This window comes from Sceloporus occidentalis, unplaced genomic scaffold (assembly GCF_023333645.1).
Source record: "Sceloporus occidentalis isolate IW3139 unplaced genomic scaffold, rSceOcc1.0.p SCAF_1, whole genome shotgun sequence".
In the NCBI taxonomy this organism is placed as follows: Eukaryota; Metazoa; Chordata; class Lepidosauria; order Squamata; family Phrynosomatidae; genus Sceloporus; species Sceloporus occidentalis.
The window spans coordinates 157,906,443-157,933,826 of record NW_028316981.1 but is presented as its reverse complement, the minus strand read 5'-3'; the positions used below and the strand labels follow the sequence as shown (position 1 = coordinate 157,933,826).

At 39.5% G+C, this 27,384-nt stretch overlaps 1 protein-coding gene across 5 annotated transcripts; it reads right to left on the bottom strand.

Annotated features, from left to right (window-relative positions):
* Positions 1 to 13,365: 13,365 nt before the first annotated feature.
* LOC149322492 (transmembrane protease serine 12-like) lies at positions 13,366 to 26,635 on the bottom strand. 5 transcript variants are annotated; one of them, XM_089478616.1, is made up of 5 exons: positions 26,304 to 26,635; positions 20,388 to 20,592; positions 18,790 to 19,052; positions 16,543 to 16,685; positions 13,366 to 13,858 (listed from the first exon to the last, which is right to left on the bottom strand). In XM_089478616.1, exons 1-5 carry the CDS (start codon positions 26,320 to 26,322, stop codon positions 13,619 to 13,621), a joined length of 870 nt encoding a protein of 289 aa, XP_089334742.1. In that variant the 5' UTR covers positions 26,323 to 26,635; the 3' UTR covers positions 13,366 to 13,618. The 5 variants fall into 5 exon arrangements, with proteins under 5 accessions (XP_089334742.1, XP_089334760.1, XP_089334726.1 ...); XM_089478634.1 differs by lacking the exon at positions 26,304 to 26,635 and adding an exon at positions 26,037 to 26,225; XM_089478600.1 differs by lacking the exon at positions 26,304 to 26,635 and adding an exon at positions 21,632 to 25,116.
* Positions 26,636 to 27,384: the final 749 nt, after the last annotated feature.

Here is a 27,384-nt window from a genome sequence, read left to right as displayed (position 1 = left end):
CCTCCTTTTCTCTCTGCGGAACAAAATGGCGGCTTGGCCAGGCGTTGTACTTCCTCCTTGCTTTGCGGAGCATTCCAGAGCCGCCAGGAGTTCCACCAGCTTCGGGCCTCATCCTTTGGCTTCTGCCCCGTTGTTGTTGCGTGCCTACAAGGCGTTTACGACTCATGGAGACCCTGTCATGGGGTTTTCTTGGCCAGTTTCTTCAGAGGGGTTTTGCCATTGCCACCCTCTGAGGCTGAGAGAGTGTGGCTTCTTGCCCAGAGTCACCGAATATTGTGGCGTCGTGATGGGAGTGCTGGACTGCGACTCTGGAGACCAGGGTTTGAACCATGAAACCCACTGGGGTGACCTTGGTCAAGTCACACTCTCTCAGCCTCACAGAACGGCAGTGGCAAACCCCCTCTGAAGAAATTTACCATGATAGGCTCTCCTTAGGGTTGCCGTAAGTCAAAACGACTTGAGCAACGTAAGACAACAACATAAGAAATGTGGTACAAAGTGTAATAAAATCAGCCTTGAACAAGTTATAACTGAGTTACAATGCAATTAACATTTTAAAGGCTAGAATCGTGTCCCACCTTCCCAAAGGAGGTCTGCCGTGAACTCAGAACAAATGTTTTGCCTTATGAGATTGCGTGTATCCTGGCTGTGAGGTTAGCTTGTTGTAGTTTTGTATTGTGGGGTGCACTTCTCACCCTCCCACACATGGGGCTAGAAAATATTCCAGAAGTCATCAAGTCAAGTTTTAAAAAAGCTATCTAGAAGAGGGTTAATAGTAACAGGTGGCTGGATACAGGTTATTAAAACATAAATTCAATTACTGATGTTTCCCTCTGTAAGTTACAAGTAAAAGTCAAAACTGATTCTCCACTGGCTTCCATGGGATAAAGGAAGATTGTATATTGCCCCCCCCCCCCAAAACAAAAAAGAAACCTGGAACGAAATGGATACAAGCAGGTGTGGTGTTACCGTACATGACTATATGGGAACCACTGCAGGCCCAAAGAAGACGACAACAGCAACCGTATGTGTGTAGTATTTATCAGTGCCTAGTACCGAGTGACAAAGTTCTCAGCTGGGTTACTACCTTCTCCTTTTCTCCAAATGATGGGACATGCTTTCTTTTTTTAAAATCTTTATCATTATAAAGAAAAAACAAATAAAGCACTGTACCTTTTCATTTAAATTATTTACATCCATGCAATTCTGGAATCATCAGCAGTCTTCTGTGTTTTTTATTATAATAACATTATTGCTCCCCAAGAATTGTTTTGAATATCATTTACATACTATTTAATCCGTTTGTCTTATGATTCCTAATATGACATATTCATTCTTTATTACTGTTCCAAACATTATAAAGTTTGTAAAAAATAATCCCTCCCCCTTAATATATCCATTTAACAGTAATAGAGTACATTTCTTCTTTCATATCCCATCTTATTGCTAGGTATTTTTTGATTGGGTCCCATTTTTTTCTGTCTTCTCTTTAATAATTTTAATAATAATAATTTGTTTTATTTATATACCGCTATTCCAAAGATCATAGCGATGAACAGCAAGTAAGCTAATTTGCCCCCAACAGTCTGGGTACTCATTTTAGCTCCCTCCTCGGAAGGATGCAAGCCTGAGTGGAGCTTGGGCCCTTTTGCTGGTCTTGAACTCGCAACCTTGTGGTTTTGAGTGAATGGCTGCAGTACAGGCATTTAACCACTGCGCCACCAGGGCGTTTAGATTTATCATTGATTATTGCTGTTAGACAGTCCATATCTTTAACTTCCAACACTTTAACTAGCCATTCATTCAAAGTAGTATATATGTTGATCTCCAGCTTTTAGCTAATAAAATCCTTGCGCATGTTACTAAATTTAAAATTATCTTCCAATAACGTCTTTCAAGTATGGTATCTATTACTGAGGTCATGTTTAGTAAATATAGTTCTGGCACAAATGGAAAATCAATGTTTAACATCTGCTTAATGGATTTATGTACACTTGACCAAAAATTCTTAATTTTTGGGCATGCCCACCACATATGTATATAGGAGCCTCTTTCTTTTTGGCATTTCCAACAATTACTGTCTTTTAATCTGTATATTTTAGCAATCTTCACCGGTGTGTAATACCACCTATTTGTGACCTTTATATAATTTTCTATTAAGTCCTGTGAGGCTGTAAATTTGTTGGATTTCTCCCAAGATGTTTCCCAGTATTCTAGTGGGATGTCACACCCAATCTCTTCCGCCCATTTTGTCATATATGTATTGTTTCTTGTTCCAGATCTCTACACAAAAACAACTTATACAATTTGGATATTTTTCCCTTGTCACTTGCCCAAATGATTTTGTCCAATTCATTTTTTTCTTTTTCAAAAGCCTCCTTGGCTAGGTCTTCCTTATACTTTTGCTTAATTTGTAAATAACCAAACCAACTTACATTTTTACCTTTCAGTTTTAATTCTTCTCTAGTAATTAATTCCTGCCTGTCTTTACAGTTTTCTTTTAATATATCCTTGTATCTAATCCATTCTATATCTCCCTCCCATCTACCGAAGAAAGCCTCCTGTGTAGAAACCCAGGAAGGTATCCCAAAGTAAAATTTACTTTTTACATTTTCCCATGTCTTTGATAGGGCTTTTCTAATTGAATGGTTATAAAATTCTTTATTTACATTATACTTTTTATACCATGCATATGCGTGCCAGCCGAATCTATTATTGAATGCTTCTAAATGCTTATTTTCCAAAGTTAGCCATTCTTGGACCCAAATAATAGCACATGCCTTATAATACAGATTCAGGTCTGGCAGTGCACAACCCCCTGCAAGTTTTTGTTTTTTTAAATATGCACTTTTGAATTCTTGATCTTTTCCCTCTCCAAACAAAACTAACAATTGATTTCTCCCACTCCTTTAGTATTCTTTCTCCAATTATAATAGGTAGATTTATAAGTAAGAACATTAACCTGGGAAGTATAGACATCTTTATTGTGGCAATTCTGCCCAAAATTGTCAGATTCAATTTATTGCAAGTGCTTAAATCCTTTTTTATTTGCTGCCACATGGGCTTATAATTATTTTCAAACAAATTTATATTCCTGTCAGATATCCAGGTACCCAAATATTTTACTTTTCTTTCAATTGCTAGCCCTGATCTTACCTTTAAATCTTTTATCTCCTTTTCTCTCAAGTTTTTTGTTAACATGATAGTTTTGTCTTTGTTTATTTTGATTCCTTACATGTTTCCAAATTCCTTTAATTCTTCTAATAAGTATTCTACATTTCTTGTAGGATCTTCCAGTATAACAACAATGTCATCGGCATAAACTCTCAGTTTATGCTCATGGCCTTTAATTTTCAAGCCTCTTATTTTATTATTAGCTCTGATTGAGTTGTTTAGAACCTCTAAGACAGTAATAAACAGCAAAGGTGACAGGGGACACCCCTGTCTTGTTCCCTTATTTATAGATATATTATTAGTTTTTTCTCCATTTATTTGTATTTTTTGTTGTGAATATATTTGAATCATATTTGCCATAAAATTTTTTCCAACATCCATCCTCTCCAAGACTTCCAACATAAATTGCCACTTCACAGAGTCGAACGCCTTCTCGGCGTCGAGAAATACTAAGGCTAATTTTTCCCCAATATGTGTAGAGTAGTATTCAATAACATCTAATATTGTTCTTATATTGATTCTAATTTGTCTACCAGGAAGGAGCCCACACTGATCTGTATGAATAATTTTGGTTAATATTTTCTTTAATCTATTTGCCATAATCCATGTGTATATTTTATAATCTTGATTTAATAATGCTATGGGTCTGTAGTTTGCCATGATGGGTTTGTCCTTTCCTTCTTTGGGAATTAAAACCACGGCTGCCTGACCCCAGGACAGTGGTTTTCCATCTATACTTACGTTATTGAATGTATTACAAAGTATCCTGGATAGCTCTGTTTTAAAGGTTTTGTAAAATAAGGCTGTGTAGCTGTCAGGTCCTGGTGCTTTCACGGATTTCTGATTGTTAATTGCTTCCTTGATTTTATCTTCCGTGAATGGAGTATTTAGTATCTCTTTCTGTTCTCTTGTTATCTTAATTATATTTTTCTTATCAAGATATTTCTTGATGTGTAAAAGATGCAAGTCTTTGTCTGTGTTCTCTTTAAATAAGTTCGAATAATATTCTTGAAAAGCTTTTTAAATTTCATTTTGTTAACTTTTTTACCGTTATGTTGAATTGAGGTGATTAATTTTTTATCTTTTTCTTTTTTTAACTTATAAGCTAGCCATCGTACAGTTTTATTTGCTTGCTCAAAATATTTTTGTTTTGCAAGTCTTATTTTTTCCGCCAAATCTTCAGTATCCTGCTTATGTATTTTATATTTAAGAGCTTCATATTTCTTCTTTGTACTTTTGTTTTCTTCTTCTTCTAATCTTTTTAGCTCCAGCATAGCAATTCTATTTTTATTTTCCTTTTCTTTTTTTTAATTCTGATGCTTTTTTAATCAGTAAACCCCTTACTACCATTTTACATGTGTCCTAAATTGTTTTATAAGTCACATCTGGGGTAGTATTTTGTTCTAAAAAGATATTTATTTCTTTTTTTAGTATCTTTACATATTCCTCATCTTTGATTAATTCTTCTTTTTATCTCCAAATCCATTCCTTCCTCTCCAAGTATATTTTTAATTCCATTTCAATCATGTTACGGTCAGAAACTGACCTAGGAGCTATTTCCATCTTTCCAATATTAGGTAGTAATTTTTTCGATGACATGAACATATCAGTCCTAGATGCAGATTGATGCGTTTCTGAAAAATACGTAAATCCTCTCTTCTCCTTATACAAGTGTGACCAAACATCTATTAATCCGTATTCTTCCATCATATCAATGTAGCTCACTGGTAATTTTCCTTGATTATTTTGTATTTTCTTTTTTGAATTTCTATCCCTCTTAGGTTTTAATACCCTGTTGAAGTCTCCTACAAGTATGACTCTATCTCCGTTAATCTTCTTTAATTCTTGACATAAGGTTTTAAAAGAGTCCTTCCTTTCTAGAGGAGCATAAATGCAAATTACGTTTAACTTTAAATCATGTATCATTACATGTACTGCGATGTATCTGCCTTCATTATCTTTAAATAATTCTATTGCTTCATATTTTTTATCTACATATATCACCACACCTCTTCTTTTTTTCTTTTCTGAGGAGCAAAACATATATCCTAAATTTGGATTTCTTAAATATTTTATTTCATTTTCCCATATATTGGTTTCTTGTAAACATAAAATATTACATTTACTTTTTTCCAAATAACGGTAAAGTAATTTTCTTTTATGTACATTGTTTATTCCTCTCACATTCAATGATTCAATATTTATCTTCATGATGTAATTAGTCAATTTCTTCTTCCCCTGAACATTCTCCTGTTTTTTCTCCCTCTCCTTCTAGTTTGCTCTCTCCAGTTATATCCCTATTCTCACCTGATGTATTTTCCTTACTTCCAGGAGCTTTAGTGTTTTGTTCCTCTTTGTTCCTTTTTCTTTTATCTAATACTCTTCGGTAAAAATCTTTAGCTTTCTCTACAGTATTGATTTTATATTTTTTCTGCTTATACACAAAGCTCAACCCCTCAAATTTTTCCCATCTAAATCTTATATCATTCTCACGGAGTGCCTGAGTAAGGAATTTATAATCTTGTCTTTTCCTTAATATTTGTTGGGAGATCCTTATAAATGTCTACTTCCTTTCCATCTATGACCAATTTAGATTCGTAGTTTCTTTGGCATACCCTATTTCTCACTCTAACGTTGGTGAAGCAGATAGCTACATCTCTATCCAACTTTATTTTTTTTTGCTGTTGTTGAGTTAATCCTAAAGATTTTTTCAATTTGCAGATCTAACATTTCCTGTGACATATCAAGAAACGCTGCTAATTCTGGTACAATTCGTTCACAAAGTTGTTCTTTTTCCATCTCTGGTACCCCTCTAAGCTTCAAACAACGTTCTCTGTGCCTCATTTCTTGAATCAATATGTTTTGGTTCCCTATTTGTTGTTCAATCATTGTTATCTCCGCTCTCCTTTCCACATCCTTAGTTCTAATAGCTAATTGATCTACTTCTGTCCTCAAATCTTTTAAATCTTCAGATATCTTATCTATTTTATTCGACAGACCTTCTATCTCCTGTCTGCTCTTATTACCTCTCTAGTTTCTTTTAATTTTTCCCTTATTTCTTTTTTGAAGGCTTTCTTAAATTCCTTCAATTCTTGATGAATTATCACATTAACATCAGATTGTTTGCAAAAAAATCTCCGAGGAACCTCTTCATGTATTTGAAAAACTTTGTGTCTGTCCTTGTGTCTGTTGCCTCGATCTCACTCCTGAAGCCATGATTTGTATAGTATTTGTCAAAGATAATTCTAACTTGGATTAATTTAAATTCATTCAATTTAGCTTAGCACCAATGATTGCTGATAACAGAGAATTTCTAAGTCCAGTACATTAAGAATAAAATCAGATGGAGACCAATGCAGCCCTTAAAAGCGAAGTCTAACAGTCTATTTTAAGGCTGCCTTTCCCCCCCTTTCCTTACCCTTACTTTCCTTCATTAATAGCTTACTGTATTTGTACTTGGGCCCAGAGTACTTGGAGGACTGCCTCTCCCCATACAATCCGCCCCGCACTCTCAGGTCAGGTGGGAAAAAACTTTTGAGAGGTCCTAAGACGAGATATGTAGGGACTGCGCAAAGGGCTTTCTCTGCGGTGGCCCCGCAGTCTTGGAACTCTCTCCCTGATGAGCTCCGCTCGGCCCCCTCCCTGGAGTCATTTAAGAAAAATCTCAAGACTCACTTATTCCGCCAAGCCTTCCCCCACATGTCCTGACTGTCATCTTCTCCTGTGTATTGTGTGTTGTTTAGATTGTTTATTGATTTTAACTGGTTTTAATTATTAGGTATGAATGATGAATTTTTAATGAAGTATTTTTATATGGTTTAATATGGGGGATCTTTGTGGTATAATTATTATCTGTAATTTCTTTGTTCTGCGCTGTATTGTATTTTATTATTATCTTGTAAACCGCCGTGATCGAAGGAATGGCAGTATATAAATAAAATCTCATTCATTCATACTCCCCCCCTTTCCCCCCCTTGTTTTCAAATTGTTTGGAATTGCTTTGTTTTAAGGTGCTGATTACCCTTTATCCTGCTGAGGATATATTTCTAAACTGAAGCTACTTAAGGATGCAATACAGAGGTTATATGCTAGCTGGTGCCCTTAAGGCTACCGCTGGCAGCAGAGGCTGCTCTGCAGTCTCTAGTCCCCTCCTGACTGTTGCCCGTCTTGTAAGATAAGCAGTAGCTGGGAGGAACATCAAGGAGACCCCCAATAAGCCCCAACAATAGTCTCTTGCCTTCTTCGGCCAGATAGCACCCTTGATTAGTCTGCTGCCGGAGAACAGGTAGATGGAGTGTGGCAACCACACTTCCTGCCACCAACCGCCAGTTGAGCAACCTCCTGGTGGGTGACGTATCGCGGTGAAGGAGGAAGGGTTTTTCCGGGGGCCTTTTTAAAGAGCCCCATTGCGTTCCTGCTTCTCCTGCCGCTGCTCACACCGCCACAGGGGAGGGAGTTGTTCCGGGGGCCTTTTAAAGAGCCCCATTGTGCTCCTGCTTCTCCCACCACCGCTCATGCTGCCACAGGGGAGGGAGTTGTTCCAGGGGCCTTTTTAAAGAGCCCCATTGCGCTCCTGTTTCTCCCGCCGCTGCTCAACCACCACAGGGGAGGGAGTTGTTCCGGGGGCCTTTTTAAAGAGCCCCGTTGCGCTCCCGCCGCCGCTCCCGCCGCCACAGGGGAGGGAGTTGTTCCGGGGGCCTTTTTAAAGAGCCCCGTTGCGCTCCTGCTTCTCCCGCCGCCGTTCACGCCGCCACAGGGGAGGGAGTTGTTCCGGGGGCCTTTTTAAAGAGCCTCGTTGCGCTCCTGCTTCTCCCGCCGCCGCTCCCGCCGCCACAGGGGAGGGAGTTTTTCCGGGGGCCTTTTTAAAGAGCCCCGTTGCGCTCCTGCTTCTCCCGCCGCTGCTCACGCCGCCACGGGAGGGAGTTGTTCTGGGGGCCTTTTTTAACAGCCCTGTTGCGCTCCCGCTTCTCCCGCCGCCACAGGGGAGTTGTTCCAAGGGCCTTTTTAAAGAGCCCCGTTGCGCTCCTACTTCTCCCGCTGCCGCTCACGCCACCACCAACATGCTTTCAGTTTAGCACCACCAGAATCATTTGGGTGAAAAGGTGTAGAAATGTCAACAGTTCTTCACTTAGTAACAGCTTCAGCTTTTGAATGGGCAAACTGATATTTAATCCCATTTTTCTCCTTGCAGTTCCAGTAGGGCTTATTACCAAATGGGCTGGATGGCTTTTTTGACCTCTCCACTCCCACAAATTCTCTGGGTCTTCTCCTTCCAACAACCTGCACACTTCCTATTAAAGCTTCTACTGTGTACATGGGATTTTTAAGGGCATCACTAACACAACATTGTCTACTTCTAACCTGTTTTCCACTTCCGTCTCTCTTCATCCCTCGTATTTGTAAAGACAGGATAGTTGCACAATGTTTAGAAAACAGTCTGTCTAGAAATGTTAAAAATGTTTTATTGGTCTAGGTTTTTTTTTTTACAAAGTCTTTTTATGGGAGTCCAGTCCAGCCTGCCCCTTTCTTGTCTTCCGTCTACCTGGGAGTTTATTTATTTATTGCATTAGCATTGGGAGGATGATGAAGGAGAGCTGGTGTAAGATATACTTTCCCGTATTGGATTGCAGCAGCATGTCTGCAGTAAACAATGCAAAAAGGCTTGACCTGGTAAAGAATGGGATTCTACTCTACATTATCTTACTGGTACTGTGTGTGCTTACACACAATAAGCAAGGTAAACAGCTGCCCCAAATTTCACTTACTGAGCATGTGTGGAGAGCAAAACATAAAAAATGGGGAAACAGATTAGCCTGCTTCACTGGCTAATGTGGCATGTCTAAAAAGGCATAAGTCTATAAATTTTAGCCATTAAAATGGAAATCGTAAGAGTGGAAGCTGTTGAAAGAAAATAAATTAGCCTAGGATACATTTTGAATGAAGCTTCCAATTGGTCTCTTGAAGATTCAAAACGCTTTGCTTGCTTATGCAAGGTTCACCTGATCTTCTTCATTGCACTTACAGCCAGCCCTTCCTATCAGCAGGGGTTCCTTTCTGGACTTCCCCCCCCCCCTTGAGGATGCCAAAATGGCAGTGCACCATGTGTGTGGCCACAGACACGTGCACACACTGCCACTAGGGAGAATGGGGTGGTGCCATCCATGGATGGCAAGCCTGTGGTTGGAGCAGGTGGACTGTATGTATAACACCAGGTTTGAAGAAAAGGCTTCCTTAAACACGATGAAGTGCTTTTTTGGTGGTGTGGCAACCTATCCCTATTGTTTGCATCTTATTTCTACCTCTGGTACCAAGGTTTCTGTAAAGGAAATAGCCCAGGAACACATCTGCTTTGTTTATTGAGGCATATCTGTAATAGGCCCTCAACTTCAGGAGTGAGGATGGGATCCAGCATTGCTGTTGCCATTAACTGCTGTCAAGTTGACTTCAACCTGTGGCAATCCTATGAAAGAAAGACCTCGTTGTTATCAAGAGCAGGTCTTGCAAACTCAGAACCATTATGTCCTTGATTGTAATACAGTCTTCCTCTTTTCCTACTGCCTTCTGCCTTTCCAGGCATTATTGTCTTCCAGTGAATAATGTCTTCTCATTATATGGCCAAAGTATGACAATCTCAGTATAGGAGAGTAGGCTAAGTGCCCAGATCCCATGCAGAAATGGGATTTAAATCCTGGAAAAATCTTGCAAAAGCAGGATTGTTTTCGCACACATTGGGGGGTATTGAGCATTAATCTAACATTAACTCGCACAGAAAGTGGACAAAATCGGCTGCTTTTTACTTTCGGAATTAATGCTCAGTGCCCAGGACATCATTTTTTACACTTGAGGATCTTGTAAAGTTTCTTCATAGCTGCCCTTTCAAGTTCCAGTCTTCTGATTTCTTGACTGCAGTCTCCAGTCCAAAATACACTGCAGAAATAATTGTTTAGCACTTTAACTGCCCTGGCTTAGTGCTAGGGAATTTTGGGAAATGTAGTTTTTGTGAGACATTTATCCTGTCAGAGAGCTCTGGTGCCACAATAAATTACAATCCCCAGGATTTCTTGGAACCGAGCCAAGGTGGTTAAAGGTCTTGTTCCCACTATGGTTTAAACTGTATCATGATTCCAAATGATCTGTTTAAACCACCATGGTCCCACTTAATTCAAATCACTGAAGCGATTCAGAAAGGGGAGGCCATGGGTTTTACCCATTTAACCTGCATCAAAAAGACGCTGGTAAAATGGGCTGTTTTTTGGGCCGAATTAATTTATTTGGAAATGATTCAGCTCAAGCGGGAATCAGGCGGATACCTCCATGCTCTGTCCTCAGTCCTCCATACCCCCGGCCTGCCTCTCCTTCCGACCTGGCCTTTCCTCCACCCCCAGTATGGCCAGGAAGATGGAGGAAGACATGACTGCACCAGTTCTTGAAAACAGTGCAAACATAGTGGGAACCATTGTGTTTGCTGAACTGGTTTCAGGAATTGGTTCAGGAATCAAATCAAGAGGTAAGTGACAATTAGGCTAAAGTGGTCTCAAACTGGATTATTTCTGCATTATGTTTTGGACCTCCATTTTGATTAATGACTAAGCCAAAGTCTAAGAAACCTTTGACTGTTTCAATGTCTTGATCATATACCTTTTGATGATCAAGATAATATGTAATTCATCTGCAGCCATTATTTTTGTTTTCTTAATGTTCAACTGTAGCTCTGCCTTTGCACTTTCTTCCTTGACTTTCTTCAACCATTAAAGAAAAAAGTGTGGTTAGGCATATCCACACAACTGCTTCTAAGTTGATCGCATTCTGGTAAGCATGCACTTGCTGCAAAACACCTGATGAAAGCAACAACAACGTTCCTGCAAGTCTTGTGGTCCAGGGAATCCATGAGGGGTTTTAACCTGTTTCACATGTTTGCTTGTTTTTAAATTAACAAATTTTACAACTGTATAGGAGAAGGAAAATATTGTGTGTTTATTTTAGAAGCAGCAACAGCAAAATAATGATTAAGACTGAATTTTCTAGTACACTTCCAATCCAACAAATACTGTGGAATTACTCAAGGTCAATTAAAGTTTTCCAAAACTCATCCCAGAAATTAGGTATAATCCCACATAAGAGCATATGACATTAAGATATTTTGAATTTTAAAATATAAAATTTGGTGAGACTGTGCTAGAATTTCAAACATTTGTATCAATAAATTTTATTTGAATATGTTTTATTTTATGAATATGAATCTGTGTATGGTTTAATCATGTATAAATGCATGACATTATTCATCTCTCATGTATGTTTCTTGTAGAACAGAGAAATATGTATTTAAGATAAGACTTTTAAAAGTTCTAACTTTAGGAGAGAAAGTTATCAGCTTTGGCTGATATGCCAGCTGCACTCCTTCCTGGATAGGGATGCCATTTCCCGGTGGCCGCCGGGAAAATCACGCTTTTGGGGGCCCCTCCCGGTCACGGTCCGGTTTGGCCCCCAGCCATTCATTGGTCCCGGTTTGGGGCCCGCTCCTGCAGCCATTGCTGCTGCCGCTAATGCGGCTGGCCGCGGCACCAACCCACCACCTCCTGCTCTTCTGGAATGGTGGGCGGGGCAGCGCCAACCCACCTCCTCCGGCTCTGCTCGTCTTGTCCTAGGCGGTGGCAGCGCCGCCGCCACCACCGCCACACCTCCCACCTGCGTGCAGGCCTCTGAGGCAGGAGCTCGTCCCCTGATTTGTTGCCAGTCGGCCATTGGCCAGCTGGCCAAAGGGGACGGGCTCCTCTGCGCGTGCCGCCCGGGCGTCAGCAAGGGCCAGGGGCAGTGATCACGGCCGGCCCCCGCGCGCCTTCCTGGCCTTTAAGGAGGCCTGGGACTCCTAAAAGGCCAGGGAAGAGGGAGGAGGCTGACCAGGATTGCAGCGATCATGGCCAGCCCCCGCGCCCCTTCCTGGCTCCTAAGGAGGCCTCGGTCTCCTCAGAGGCCAGGAAGGAGGGACACTTTTTTTATGTAGGACACTTTTTTATTAAATGGAGGACGCCCCGTGCCCCTTCCTGGCCTTTAAGGAGGTCTCGGTCTCCTTAGAGGCCGGGAAGGGGCGTGGTGTGTCCTCCATTAAAAAAAAAAAAAAAAAGAGGGGGGGGGGGACTGTCCTACATTTGAAAATGTTGTCCTACATTTGTCCCGGTCTGGCGGTCCTGATGTATGGCAACCCTATTCCTGGAGCTGGGAGACCTTGAAACAGTAATACATGTGCTGGTAACCTCTCAACTTGACTTCTGCAACAGACTCTACATGGGGTTACCCTTCTGCCAAGTTCGGAAACTTCAATTGGTATAAAACATGGCAGTCGGGCTGGTCATGGGCATATCTAGAACTGCCTATAACACTGGTTCTAAAATCTCTCCACTGACTGCCTATCAGCTTACGGGCAAGGTACAAGGTGTTGTTTCTAACTTTTAAAGCCCTACATGGTTTGGGTCCTGACTACTTGCAGGAGCTCCTCCTTCCATACAATCCTCACCACACACTTCAGTCCTCTGGGAAGAATCTGCTACAACCTAAGAAGACCAGATTTTCAGCAGTGACCCAGAGGACCTGCTCATCACCCACTCTCAGGCTCTGGAATGACCTGCCAGATGAGATCCGCCTTATTACCACCTTGGAAATCTTTAAAAAGGCTATTAAGATGGATCTCCTCTGGCAGGCCTTTCCAGACTAGGTTAGATCCATTAGACCCATTAGACTTGCCTCCCCCTCTATTGATACCGATATCAAAATTGATTGATACCATCGCCCTTGTCCCCCCCTCCTCTAGAGGAAGATTCATTTCTTGCTAATCTGCCTGAAATTTTAGTGTATTCCTATTGGAGCGTTTTAAATTTTTTGATGTTTAATCTCTTTTTATGGGTTGACCACTATTTTTATTATTGGGGGGAGGGTTGGGGTTTTTAAACTGTAATTTTTAATTGTTTGATGTTTTATTTATACTGTTGGAATCCGCTTTGCTTCCTTTGTGAAAAAGCAGAATACAAATAAATATTATTATTATTAGTTATACTATATTGTTTTCAGTTTCTGTTCTTTTAGTCCACTTTGAAGAATGATAATTATGATCTGCAGCCCATTAATCCTACATACATTTGAAAAATATCTTTTGTGTTTGCAGTTTTAAATTATATATAAAGTATCTGAATCTTTAGGGATGGTAATATAATAGAAAATGTTTATTAAAAATAATGAGTAGAATCAGAACACATTATAGTACACAGTTACTGCTGAAATCAGGACTTAAAGAAGTCATGACTAACTGATCAGTTTCACTGGGGCCTACATATAATTAATGTAGACTGGATCCAATTTAATTACTTGTGCTGAAGATAACATTTGCAAAAAGAAAAAAAGGTTAAAAACAATCCACAATGACTCAAGTGTAATGAAAGGAAATTTTGCCTCTTCAAAGAATAGTATGTAACATCACCCTCCCAGCTATCAAAAAAAGCAGAACAAACTGGATGCTCACACTGATGGTTTTGTTAAGCAGATGTGAATCTATCCAACTTCTGTACTTCACTGTACGTACATATATGCCTGGATATTTTGGTCTGCCACAGCCAATGCCAGCGCTGGTGATTCCTATCAGATAATACTTGGTGACATTTGGAAAATAGCACACCAGAGGACCACCACTATCACCCTGGAATATGAAAAATAAATAATACATTTTAAGCATTGTTTGAAAATATGGAAGAATGTGGCCATCTTGAATTGGACAATCTTACTTTAGTTGGCTGGAAAACAGGTCACTTCCAAAATTTATTCATGGGTACTATCTGGGTTGCAACTAGAAATTGTCCTAGACATCTTAAACATACTCTAAAAATCAAGTTACAGACTCTAGAAAACATGATCCATCTAGTCTTGGCTATCAGCAAGCCACAATACACAGGTGTTAAAAACACCTTCTATTTCCAAGTAATCTCTTCATATGGAAGCACAACAGATCACTTCTTAGTGGAAAGAACTGGCTATAATGTTTTCTACTAAATAACAGTGGACAGGGACACAATGAACAATGTAGAAATTATGTCATAAAAAGCTCATAAAACATTCTTAATTTTCACTATTGTACTGAAACTATACTGAAAATTAAGAACAGTTTTATGAACGGTGAAGTTGTGAACCATAGCATCATAGGTCATAGGATAGGCGACCTATACTGATGAGAATTTCAGAGCTTATCCTCAATGGGTTATCAGCCATTCCTGCAGAGCACACAAAGAGTAAAATGCCAGAATCTTTTCACTTCTAAATATAAAATATCTAAGAACAATATATGGTGGTCATTAACCTTTTCTCCTTTGTCTTACCACATCAAGAGGATACAAAAACATCCACATTTGGTTCCAGGTCCTGAGGGCTGTGAGATTTTCCCCACAATATCTTACTGTCACAACAAACAATTTTAAAGATAGGTTAGTTCATTCTGACATTCTTAACCCAAGTTCTCCTAAATCTTCTGATCCACTGGGACACTTCTTCCATGGACATGGTTCATGTTGCAGTTTATCCTTAAGAACACACAGTTTTACTGACCCACAGTTGGTGAGAAATGTAGATTAAGAACATTTCTACTGTCTAACTAGTAATGTCATATATGTCCTAATTCGTCCCTGCAACAAGCTTCATGTGGGAAAGTGTTCTAGAAATTTGAAATCCAGAATTATTGAGCATCAGAGTCGACTGAAACATGGTGCTAAACATGATAAAAGCATTAATATAGAGAGGAAATTCTATCAGGCTGGTCACAGGTATGAATCATTTAAATTTCTAGTGATTCAAGTAATTATTTCTAAATCTTATCAGAATGTTTCAATATTGTTGGCAAAACAGGAATATTTCTGGATTCATAAGCTTCACACTGTTGCCCCATGGGGTCTGAATGAAAAACAGGATTACGGTACAGTTGTTTTCTTTAAGAAGATGAAATCTATTATTATTACTGTTTATTTATATAGCGCCATCCATGTACATGGTGCTTTCCAATTGCAGAATAAAACATATATAACTATTCAAATAATATACAATATAAAATACAATGCAAACCCCCTCCCCCACCCAAACACATGCGCGCACACATAAACACACACAAAACACAGGGAGGAAAAAACACAAAATAGCACAGCTGCGGCACCTTTGTCCCTTTTCTTAAAAGCAGTCCTTTCCTACTGCCCTTTCCCCTGCTATAACAGGTAGTTATCATCATCATCAATTAAGTAGTATATTTATACAGTTCCTTCTTGAAGGTTGCTATGCCATTCCAAATGGCTTGAGCATGCTGCTACGTTGGTGCAGGCATTGTTATCTGCATTTGATTGTAATATTGTAAGTATATAATAACCTCAATATGATTTGTTTCTATATTATGGCAAAAATGCCTTTTCACATCATTAGGCTCATTATTTTCATTTCAAGGTAGCTGAGGACGTCATAAAGATGAGATGGATACTACTAATTCCTGGGGTGGCCTGTGACCTATGACTTTTGACTCTTTGGTTTACTATAAGTCCTTCAAGTATGAATTTCTACTATAACATAGACTTATGCCACTGCTGGTGATCTGTGTTTCAGCATTTTTACCAACAGGATAAAGAAAAATAACTTTTGGTGAATTCCAGTAAAGTTGTTTCAGTACAATACTGAAAATTTAGTACTGTTCTATGAACTTTTTATGACATAATTTCTACTATGGATGTTGTGTACCTATCTGCTGTTATTCAGTAGTCTTTATATATTAGAGAGGGTTTTTTTGGTGGTTTATAGTTGTATAACTTGCCCACCTTTACTCCCTACCCCAACCCATAGTTACTGTTATTTTTAAAGCAAACTATTATTACTATTATTATTATTATGCTTTATTTATATAGCGCTGTAGATTTGCACAGAACTGTACACACAGTGCGCCTGTGTCATATGCGGGCGTGCTTTACACGGCTTTCAGCATATTCTGAAAGTCACGCTGGGAGAAGGGAAAATAGTAGTGATGGGTTTTCAGCTTCAGAAAGAACAACTTTTTGTAGTACTACATATTTCCCCTTTTCTGTACCTTCTTTCCCCTTTCATCTTGTACACTGTAATTCAGAACTTGGAGGCAGGGACTTTTTGTTTTCAATTTGAATAGTGCCTTTGGCATATTATGCATTCTTACATTATGGTATTCCTTGAATTTTAATGTGACACTTCTAGCAGTCATTCTCAAACCAATTCATTACTTTTGTGCTACAAAGTTGTCATACTATTAGTTAACAAAGTGTAAATAAGAAACCACATGATAGGATGTTTTTTGCCATGTGTTTTAAAATAGGATTATCCCACTTTTACCTGACAGCTATCAACCTTTCCACTTTCAGAACCAGCACAAATCATATTCCATGATATTGCTCCTCCATACCAATCAAATCTGTTACAAATACTTAATGGAATAATATCAACCTGAGCTTCTTGTAATATATGTTCACCTTGACCTATAATAATAATAATAAAAAAATGACAAAGCTGGAAGAATGTTTATATTTGTTTGTCTCATAATACTGTATACGGGTTCGTGGGGGTTGGTTACAATATGTCCTAGCTAGGTAATTTAATACTTTTATGGACTGAACTGCATCCCCCATCTCTAGGGAATTACTTTTTATTAATGAAATGCAAGATAATGCAAATTCGCTTTTCTCGTATACATTTTTGGCATCAATAGGTAAAGTATGTCACTTAATTGATATTTGGAGAAAGTGGAAACATACCTATACTTCTTTCCCAAAAGTTGAATGGCCAAGTTGTTTCTTCAAGGGGTTATGCTTATGGATCTTGTGCTTGTGCCTGAATTATTTAGGGAGAACCCTGAACTGAACCCAACGGTGTTCCAAGCTGTGGAATTGCTTCTGACTGCCACAGTGATCACAGAGAGATAGAGAGAGACAGGAGAGAGACAGACTGACAGACCTCACACAGGTCAAAACTTTGCTGCCTTCAGCATGTCAAAAGCATGTCAAATCAGGCAGAAAATGGGGCAATTACCAAGGGGCCTTTAGAAACATGAACTTGGAGGAAATTAAAATTGTGTAATGGAGAAACAAAACTGAAAAGTGAAAAAACACAGTAAATGAAAATAATAAAGGAAGAAAAGGTAAGAAACCCCAGTAACCAATTTCTTCTCAGAGATGTGACAAAGAATGTTCCCTATGATGTCACCAAGCATGACAGTTAAATCAAGTAACCAACCAAGATGTGATTTTCTGAATATGATATACATATGCACTTGGGGGAAGAGGCAGGATCCTAGCTCCACTGCTCCACTTTGCACTCTTTCCAAGTGATGTATTTTTCAGGCACAAAACCCATATGTGAAAAAAGAGACATAGGCCTGTTACCGACTGCCAAAATAAAGCTGCTTCTGGTCTCTTTGGAGGTATGCTATTTAAATGATGCATGGGTCCTAAGAGTCTGGAGGTCGCGCCAAAGCCACACTCCATTCCTAAGCACCGGAGTGCAGCTTTTGGTGCAGCTTCTGGATTCTTAGGGTGCATGCATCATTTAAATAGCACACCTCCAAAGAGACCCGAAGCAGCTTTATTTTGGCAGTCTGTAACAGGCCAATGACAGGCTATTGCAACAACACTTGGCAATCTCAACAAAATGGAATATGTACACAAATGTATACTGTCTGCCCTCTAATTCAGATCTCTAAAATTTTGAAGGAAGTTTTAATGCACTGTCAGGTTTCCTCTCAAGTAAAGGCAGAAGGTATGACAAACATTCTGGTCATGACAATATAAGGATACAAACCTTTGGAATTAAGCTAAGACTCTGTACATCTACATTGACTGTTTTTTAAACCCTTGGTCCATTTAATGTACTTTTTCTTCTGTGAGAATAATGGAAGAGGATTCTTGGGTGGAACTCCTAGTTCCATATCAAAATAAAACTCTAAGTTGTATAGAAAGAGCTGTGCATATGTCACGATCCTCTGTATTAGCAGCATTTATTTATTGAAAAACAGAATTTAAAAAATGCTAAAGCTCTCTGCTCAAAAATCAGTTAAAAGATGAACTGTGGCTCCTGGAGCAACCTCCCATCAGGGAGAGCAGTCCAAAGAGTCTGGAAGGGTCTCAAAAACAGCCTTTAAAAACCACACTAAGCCCACTCTGCCCTAAAGACAGTCTACCCAGTTTGTTTATGTTGTGCCAGGTCCATAATGAACCTGAACAAGATGGAGCATTACATGACTGCTGGAGACAGACAAATGTCTTTGATAATAAAATTGCTGCCACTGACTGTCATTAAACAATGGCAGTGGTAAGAAAAATAATATGAGAATAATTTCATACTTTATATTGTTTAATCTTCTGCTCCCTACTAATTCTTCATTTACTGGCAAATCTGTTTCCTTTTTCTCAATATATGAAATAGCCCCCAATGCATATATAGCAAATACCGGTAGGTTTTCTTAGAAACCAACTCTATTCAGGAGACACTACTTAATTCAGTGGGATTTATTCTCATCTGTCCCTAGGACTACAGCCTTAGATCACAAATTCTCTCTTACCAATAAAGGGAAAATAAAAGACTTACCATTCTCCTTTGTTTGTCCCCATCCACTTATGTAACATGGGGTCTCATCACTGAGGAGAGAAGTTTCAGGTAAGCAGATGGGCTGAATATAGGGACTGTACTTGACAAATGTGACTAGTTTAAACAAGGCAACATCATTGTCATAGGTTCCAAGTTGAAAATCAGAATGGATCAAAATAGCTTTGACTTGGCGCTTTACAGTGTAAGAATTATCCTTATAAAGATGATGCAAGCCAATCACAGCTCTCCAAATGTCTGGGTCCCTAGGACAGAATAAAATCTTCTGCAGAGTCAGCAAATACTACAGAATCGCTATTACGAATATAAAAGAGGATGGTATGGGAATATGTATGCTACCCCAAATTCCTTTCAAGAAGTGTGAAAACAATCCTGATAAGATGCAATTCATCTTCTTTTCATTTTACAGTATATACTACACACCCTGTAACTCATCAGTTATAGTTTTAATTATCTTAATTTCATTCTTCCATAACAAAATTAAAATTAACATAATTAACATAAGCAAACTGAAACCGGCACACAGCAGACAGATGGTATTAAACTCTAAGTACAAAATTCAATCACTGCTTTTTCTGGATGAAAACATATGGCTCAGACATTGGCCTGTGGCTGGGGTTAGGACTCAGCTTCCACATGCTGCCTTCCCTAACCCCGTCCCCAGGGCATCATGATGACGTGTGCCCTTCCAGATGATGTGTGCCATCATGACTAGGGTTGCCATAATTCTCTGCTAAAAACCGGGACAAAATGTAGGACAAAATTGTAGAATAAAATTTAGCCCAAATGCAGGACATTTAAGAAAAATGGAGGACCTTAAATGTCCTACATTTTGGGCTAAATTTTATCCTACAATTGTCCTACATTTTGGTCCAAATTTTGTCCTACGTTTTGTCCCGGTTTTTAGTAGAGAATTATGACAACCCTAATCGTGACGCCCCTCTGGTGCTGCATCCACATGATGCAGCACCAAAGGGATGTCACAAAGCCACGCCACTATGGTTATGGCACCCTTTAAAGGGCGCAAAAGGGAGTCGCTTTTTGCAGCTCCTTTTTGCGCTCTCTGGAGGCTGGATCGGGGCTGCGGTGTGCTGTTGCCATGGCCATGATCCGGCCAGTAAAGGGGCGGCTGCATACCTCCCATCTGTACAGCTCCATCATTGTCATCATTTTATTTATTGATATCGCCCCCCCTCCCCCCATATTGGGACTCAATGCGGCTCACAAGGTAACAGAACAACCAATCAAAAACATACAAAAATGGAGCATTAAAATAGATTTAAACTATTTGCAATATTAAAACAAGTCAACTTCATTCAAAGAATAAAATGCTATTAAAATATTTTTAAAAACTCTTAATAAAACAACTTAAAACAACAGTTGTTCCTCTGTGTCCACAGATTATGCATCCACAGATTCAACCATCCATAGCTTGAAAATATATAATGGGACTTGCACATCCATGCATATTGGTATTCATGGCAAATCTGGGAACCAAACTCCAGCAGATACCAAGGGCCCACTATACTGCACTCCCTAGCTGTAGGTATAACACTGAAAGATTTAAAAGTGATACACACCTATAATTTTTAATGCAATGTGCTGCTGACAGTACCAAGTTGTTATTTATTAAAGAACCACCACAAACATGACGATATTCTCTTATATGAGGATGGTAAATCTGAAGACTAACTTGCCACGGCCATGCCCCGAGCTGGGCATCACGTCCACCTATAATCCGATTTCCGACTTCTAACTCATTCATAACAGGCCTTTTTCCACACTCTAGAAATCAAAAGAGTTACACTGGTGAGATGCAGTCCTTATAAGCAATCTTTTAAAGATCCAACAGTCTGAAACAACCTATTTAAAGTAGATGTTCAGCAATGTCATCATTTTACTGATCAGTTTATGTAGCAGATCTTCATCTTGCTGGAGAGACAAAAAAAGGTTGAATGACTCACAAAAACTCAGAATCACCAGCCCCTGCTGCAGAAACTGTACAAAAAATAATTAGTAGCTTGTTTGAGTCAAGGATTAACGAGGCAATGCTATTATAACTATAATGTACATTATAACTGACATTATCAATCAATCAATCAAATTTTATTGCTTTTGACCAAAGGTCATTGCACAGCACAACAATACAACAATACATATAACAATATAACAGTATAAAAATACATGTAAATTATATCTATAATGCCGGTATCTTGTATCTGGTACAGAATTTCTAAACAGACAACAATTGTCATTATGCACATTAAAATGTTTATCAAATATAGTCATCACCTTTACAGTTTATGGCTATCCCTTTTATATACTTATTCCTGATTTTTTTAGCTGCTAAGGCAAACAAAGCTACTTTCCAGGTTACATATTTATTCAGGTGCAGTAAAAGATGAAAGATCATATCCTGTGGGTTTTGACTGGGGCTGGTTTCTATTATAGGTGTAATGAACCTTTCTCTTGGTTCTTGGTAGAGAGGACAAAATAACATGTAATGAACAAGGTCCTCTACCTCTTGACAACCATATACACAAGTACGTTCTTTTGTTGGAATACCTTCCGTCTCTATATGCTGTATCCATCATATTTAATCTTAATTCAGTAAAAGCTTTCCGTAAATTTGCAAATTATAATTATTATTTCTTACCTGTCTCTCCCCATGGATTGAGGTGGGGATAAACATATGAACAAATATATAACATCAACTAAAATACAACATCAGTTAAAATACATATCAAAAGAACAGACAAGACACATGCATTTTATATAATCCACATTTAAAATTCATCATTTAAAAAGTACAGTTTAAAATAACCTGGATAAGCCTGCCAGAAAAGATTGGTTTTTAATGGGGTGGCCTCCAACTGCCCCTTCTTCATCCGGTCACCGCAGCCCCAATCTGGCCTTTCTGGCCCTGATCTGGCCTTTTTGTGCCCTGGAAAGGATGGGATAGCCACAGTGCTGCGGCTATACAGCACTTCTTCAGCACTGCATTGTATGGATGCAGCACCAGAGGAGCGACATGATACTGCCCCCATGCGGATCCGAAAGTGCCGGTCTGTACAGGGCCTTAAATTCAGAAAGTGTATTCAGTTGTTGAATCTCTTCTGGCAGGTCATTCCACAGTCTATGGGTGGCTGAAGAAAATGTCCTCTGGCTGACAGTTGCCAACCTAATCCTGGCTGACTGGAATAAAGGTTCTGCAGAGGACCTGAGTGTATGGGGCAGACAGTACAGGACAAGGCAATCCTGTACGTAACCTGGACCCAAAAGAATTAATAACACAATTTAAAACAGACCAAGCAATCAGTGGAACGTGCAGATAGTTCATTTTTGATGGATTGTTCACGTTATTCTGAAATTTTAAATAAACCTTGGTGTTCAGGGAACATATTTTATATAAGTATGCTTAGGATAATGTTCTGTTAAGCCAAGTATAATTACCAACAGAGCAATGGCCTGTTCCAATTCTGTGATTTTAAAGCCATTGTCTGAAAAATATTGACTTGGTGCAGATATCACAGTTGCTCCCTGCAGGCAGTACTAAAACACTGAGCAAATCATCATCATTATCATCACCTCTGTCAACGTTAGATGTTCTAGCAAGTCTAAAATCCTGAGATATAGAGTGGGATATAACTATTTTAATAAATAAAAGTAAAGCAAGTCTCATTTGTCCATAACAAGTTATGGCAAACTCCCCCAATTACAACACACATACCAAATCAAGCATGTGCCTTACACAGAAACAATCTTAAATGAAATACCGTGGGTACTCATGGCTGTCACAGAATCCATGAAATCCAAAAAGTGGCCAACAGAGGATTTAATGGATGCTGAAATTCCAAAAGACAATCAATGTGGGAGAAACTGACATCATTCTTAAGATGAATTCAGGTCCCAAAATTCTTGGGCAACAAGGTGTATGATATGCCAAAAAAATCATTCACTTTGTTATGAAGTATTTATCATTTTGTGTTTTTCCCTCATGGACCTCCCTGCAAATACTGTATTAAAATGCTTATTTCAGAGAATGGAAGTTCAGCAGTGTCATTTTTAGCACTACTTAAGAACACCAAGGCTTAAACTCAACTTATATTCATTCTGTTTAGCAAAGTTTGTAAGAAGTTTTACATTAATCAGAGAAAAAGTGTTACTTTTGGCACTGCAAGCTGTTTTTTAAAAACTGTTTTCCCACAAGGAAGGAAGAGGTAAAAGGTTGAGAAAGTGAGGTAGGGAAAATTTTGAACACAAATACAGAGATAAGGTAAAAGTTCAAATATTTCATTTTCAGCAGTTCTTAAAACAAAAAACCTCTCAAATAAAACACCAGGAAACTTGACTACCATTATCTCTTTTATATCCCCATACACAAATCTATACTACAAAATACTTCTAAGCCCAGCACTCACTTCCCATCCAACCTATATCTGCAATGTTAACTGCAGATTACATTACAGGACTGTGGTGAAGCTTTGTCCAATACAACATCTCTATATTGTACAGTTAAATGGTTATGATCTTTATGTTTTCATGTATAGTGCTATGTTTTATAGTGCTGTATTTTACAATTAATAAACATAAATATCACACTGTCCATGTGAAATAAGACCAGATTGAGGAAGAGCACAAATTGCTAATATGCTAAAATATAGGCATACATGCTAAAATTCTGCACTTAGCCATTTTCTTGAAAAACGTGTAAAACTGTGGGCTCAAAGTAAATGCAAAACAGTGCATAACTGAGGACCTGGACAGATGGGCAGCAAGACGCCGCCCCTTTCTGCCCCGGATCAGTGCCGCAGCAAATGCACGCCCCAGCACCGATCTGGCCTCTACAGAGCACAAAAAGGAGCCAGTATATTCTAATCCCAACTGTTAATTAAAGACTTGAGGAGCAAATAAATCACTTCAGTGTAATTAAAGAGAAAACGTAACTAGACAGTGATATCTGGTCCTCACAGCCCAGGTAATGGTGTCCATGTAATCTTTTTTTGAATGGAGATAAGACAATATATGAAAGCATGGCTAAAGATACAATTAGTTAGTTGTAGGTAAGGAATTAGAGAGTGTTAGTTTAATGTTGGATGAAAGAAGGAATGTAGTGTATGTTTGAATGCTTAATTTGTCAAAATTGTTAAAGAAATAGCTAGAAATGACTGTAAGATGATTACAAGATTGTATTTGAGACATATTTTATGATATACATACAGTGTGCCCTTGTTTTATGCGGGGAATCCGTTTTGGACCCCCTGCATAAAACAAAGTGTATGCTCAGCGGTGTGTGCGCACCATGGGTGCACACACCATTGTTTCTTCTGCCGCATGGTGCCAGAAGAAGCAACACTGCTTTCAGCATATGCTAAAAGCAGCATATAATGCATCATTGTATGACGCAGGCGCACTGTATGTGTGTGTGTGTGTGTGTGTATATATATATATATATTTGATTTTTGGGCTGTTTTTTGGTTTCTTTTGTGTTCTATGATTTACGTAATGTGTTATGTCTTTAATGTTAATGATATGAAAATTACTCTAATAAAAATGATTGTGTGTAAAGCAAATGGTGTCTGTGTTAATATTTTTTGAAAGGGGATAGACAATATATCAAAGCATGGATGTAGATACAATTACAATTAGTTGTAGATAAGGAAGTGGCTAGTATTAGTTTAATGTTGGATGAAGGAAGGAATGTAGTACAGTCACCCCCCCATTTTCGTGGACCTCAAATCTGCATCCCTAGTTTGTTCATGTTCAGCAAATGGAGGGGGACAAAATGGGGAGTCCACCACCATTCAAGCCAATGGGGCTTGAATACTGGTGATTTTATGTTTTTGCAGGTGGGGTCCGGAATGGAGCCCCCATGAAAACTGAGGGGCTAAGGTATATGTTTGAATGCTTCATTTGTCAAAATTGTTAAAGAAATAGCTAGAAATGACTGTAAGACGATTACAAGATTGTATTTGAGATGTGTTTTATGATGTGTGTGTGTATACATACATACATTTGTCCATATTGACTAGGGTTAGGGGCACAGGACCCCCGTGAATAAGGAAAAATGGCAAACAACAAAAACACCATGTTTTTACTGGAGAGGACACCTCTCTAGAAATCTCTAGGTCCTCCAGTGCAATGTCTGTGGCCAACGTCTGACAGACACTGACCATAGAACTGCACTGGAGGCCTAGTAGAGTGGTCTCTCTAGGAATCTCTAGGCCCTTCAGTGCAACTGTTGGTTAAAGTTGACCATAGAGTTGAACTGGAGGACTCAGATATTCCTAGACAGAACATATTAATCAAATCGTGGATAACTGAATCTGCAAATATCAAAGCTGCAACTATGGAGGGATGAGTGTGTGTGTGTGTATATATATATATATATATATATATATATATGTATCTCATATATCTATCATATATAATCATATATCTATCCATCTAGCATCTATAAATCATATATATGTATATATATATATATTCCCCTTTGTGTTTTTCTGGATTTTTTATGTGCTATGATTTATGTAATGTGTTATATCTTTAAAGTTAACGACAAGAAAATTGCTCTAATAAAAATTACACACACACACACACACACACACGTATGTATATATAAGGGGAAATGGTGCCTTTCTTAATCAATTTCCCAGTGATGACGTCAGCATCACGAGGATTCCTGGGGCTGAGAGAGTGTGCCTCTCCCAAGGCCACCCGGTGGGTTTCCATGGCCGAGCAAGTGGGGATTTGAACCCTGGTCTCCAGAATCGTCGCTGCATCCTCACTGGGGAAATAACCGTTTGGCACCGCTTTAACTGCCTTGGTTCAAGGCTATGGAATTCTGGGAGCTGGAGTATGTTGTGGGGCCGTCCTTCCTTAAGCACAACAAACTCAAACTCCCAGAATTCCATAGCTTTGAGCAAAGGCAATTAAAGCGGTGCCAAACCGGGTTATTTCCCGTGTCCAGCGCTCAAAGGAGGCGTATTTTAGTCGCCCCCCCATTCCTTGCTGGAAAGCGTTCCTATTCTCCCCCCTTGGAGGCCTTTAAACAGAGGCTGGATGGCCATCTGTCAAAGGGGTGCTTTGACAGAGTTCCTGCGTGGCAGAATGGGGTTGGACTTCTATCATTCTTGGCAGCCATTCCCTTCCCGCCCTTCCTGGTGGTGAGCCACCAGAACCAGGCCCCTTCGCCGCCTCCCACGAAGGGACGGGAAGCCGGGGCTCACCCGCGGCGGGGTCTTTAACGGCGGGGGCCTTGGGCGACGCTCCGCCCAGAAACGCCAGCAGCGCGGCGGCGGAAAGCCAAGGGCGACGCATCGCCTGGGCGGGAGGCAAAATGGCGACCTCGCTCTCTGTTGAGTGCTGAGGCAGGAGTGGCGCGCGGAGGGGGTCACGTGACCCTGGAGAGTGGCGGTTGGCCCCCCTCAGGGCCTGCAGGGGAAGGAAGGAAGGAAGGAAGGGGCTTCTTCTTTAACATACGTGGCTGTTCTTACCTGATTGAGGGGGAGCCATCTTCTTCTCCCCCTCACACACATGTCCTGCATTTGGGGGTTGGCACAAGGTTGCCTGACGTCCCCCTTTTCCAGCACCTGCCTTACATTTCTACCTTCTGTCCACTTCCAAAACGTCCTCCCATTTTGAGCATGACTATATTAGACCTGTCTGGAGAAATAATCCAGTCTCTGACACCGCTTTAACTGCCCTTTCTCGCTGCTAGGGAATCCTGGGAATTGTAGTTTATTGTGGCCCCGACAGAGAAGGTTAAATGTCTCACAAAACTACAGCACCCAGAATTCCCTAGCATTGAGCCAGAGCGGTTAAAGTCTCAAACTGGATCCCCCCCCCCCCCCGTGTGTTTTGGACCTAATAGACCCAAAAGACATTGGAGAAATAAGCCAGTTTGACACCACTTTAACTGCCCTGGCTCAATGCTAGGGAATTCTGTGAACTCTACTTTTGTGAGACATTGAGCCTTCTCTGTCAGAGAGAACTCTGGTGCCACAATAAACTGCAATTCCCAATATTCCCTAGCACTAAGTTAAAGCGGTCTTAAACTGGATTATTTCTGCAGTGTGTTTTGGACCTAAGAAGCCAATTGAGTAACGTGTTTGCTGGAATTTAAAGATATAGACATGTTATTCTGTGGAATCAGTACGTAGGAGGTCTTGTAGCACCTTTGAAACTAACTTGAGTTTATCACACCAGGGCCAATTTCGGCATTAAAGAGAGATTAAAGCATATTTAAAGCATCCCGCAAATGAAGCAGAAATAGCAAGTAATTGCACAGATGATTATCACATGCAATAGCATAAATAAAGTTATATCAGAAATGCATTGTCACTGAAATCCAAAAAGTAAAAAGATGTGCATTAGTGCTTCTTTGTGACCAATTTAATGGCGCGGTTTGTGCAATGTCGTGTGAAATCATTATGCATAATTACACAATTTTTCCAGGATATTCACAGGATAAACTCCCAATCTCCTTCGTGTGATAAACACTGAAAGAAAGAATTTGGCAGCATGAGCCTTCATAGGCAAAAGCATCTGAGGAAGTAGACTGAACCATATGTAAAC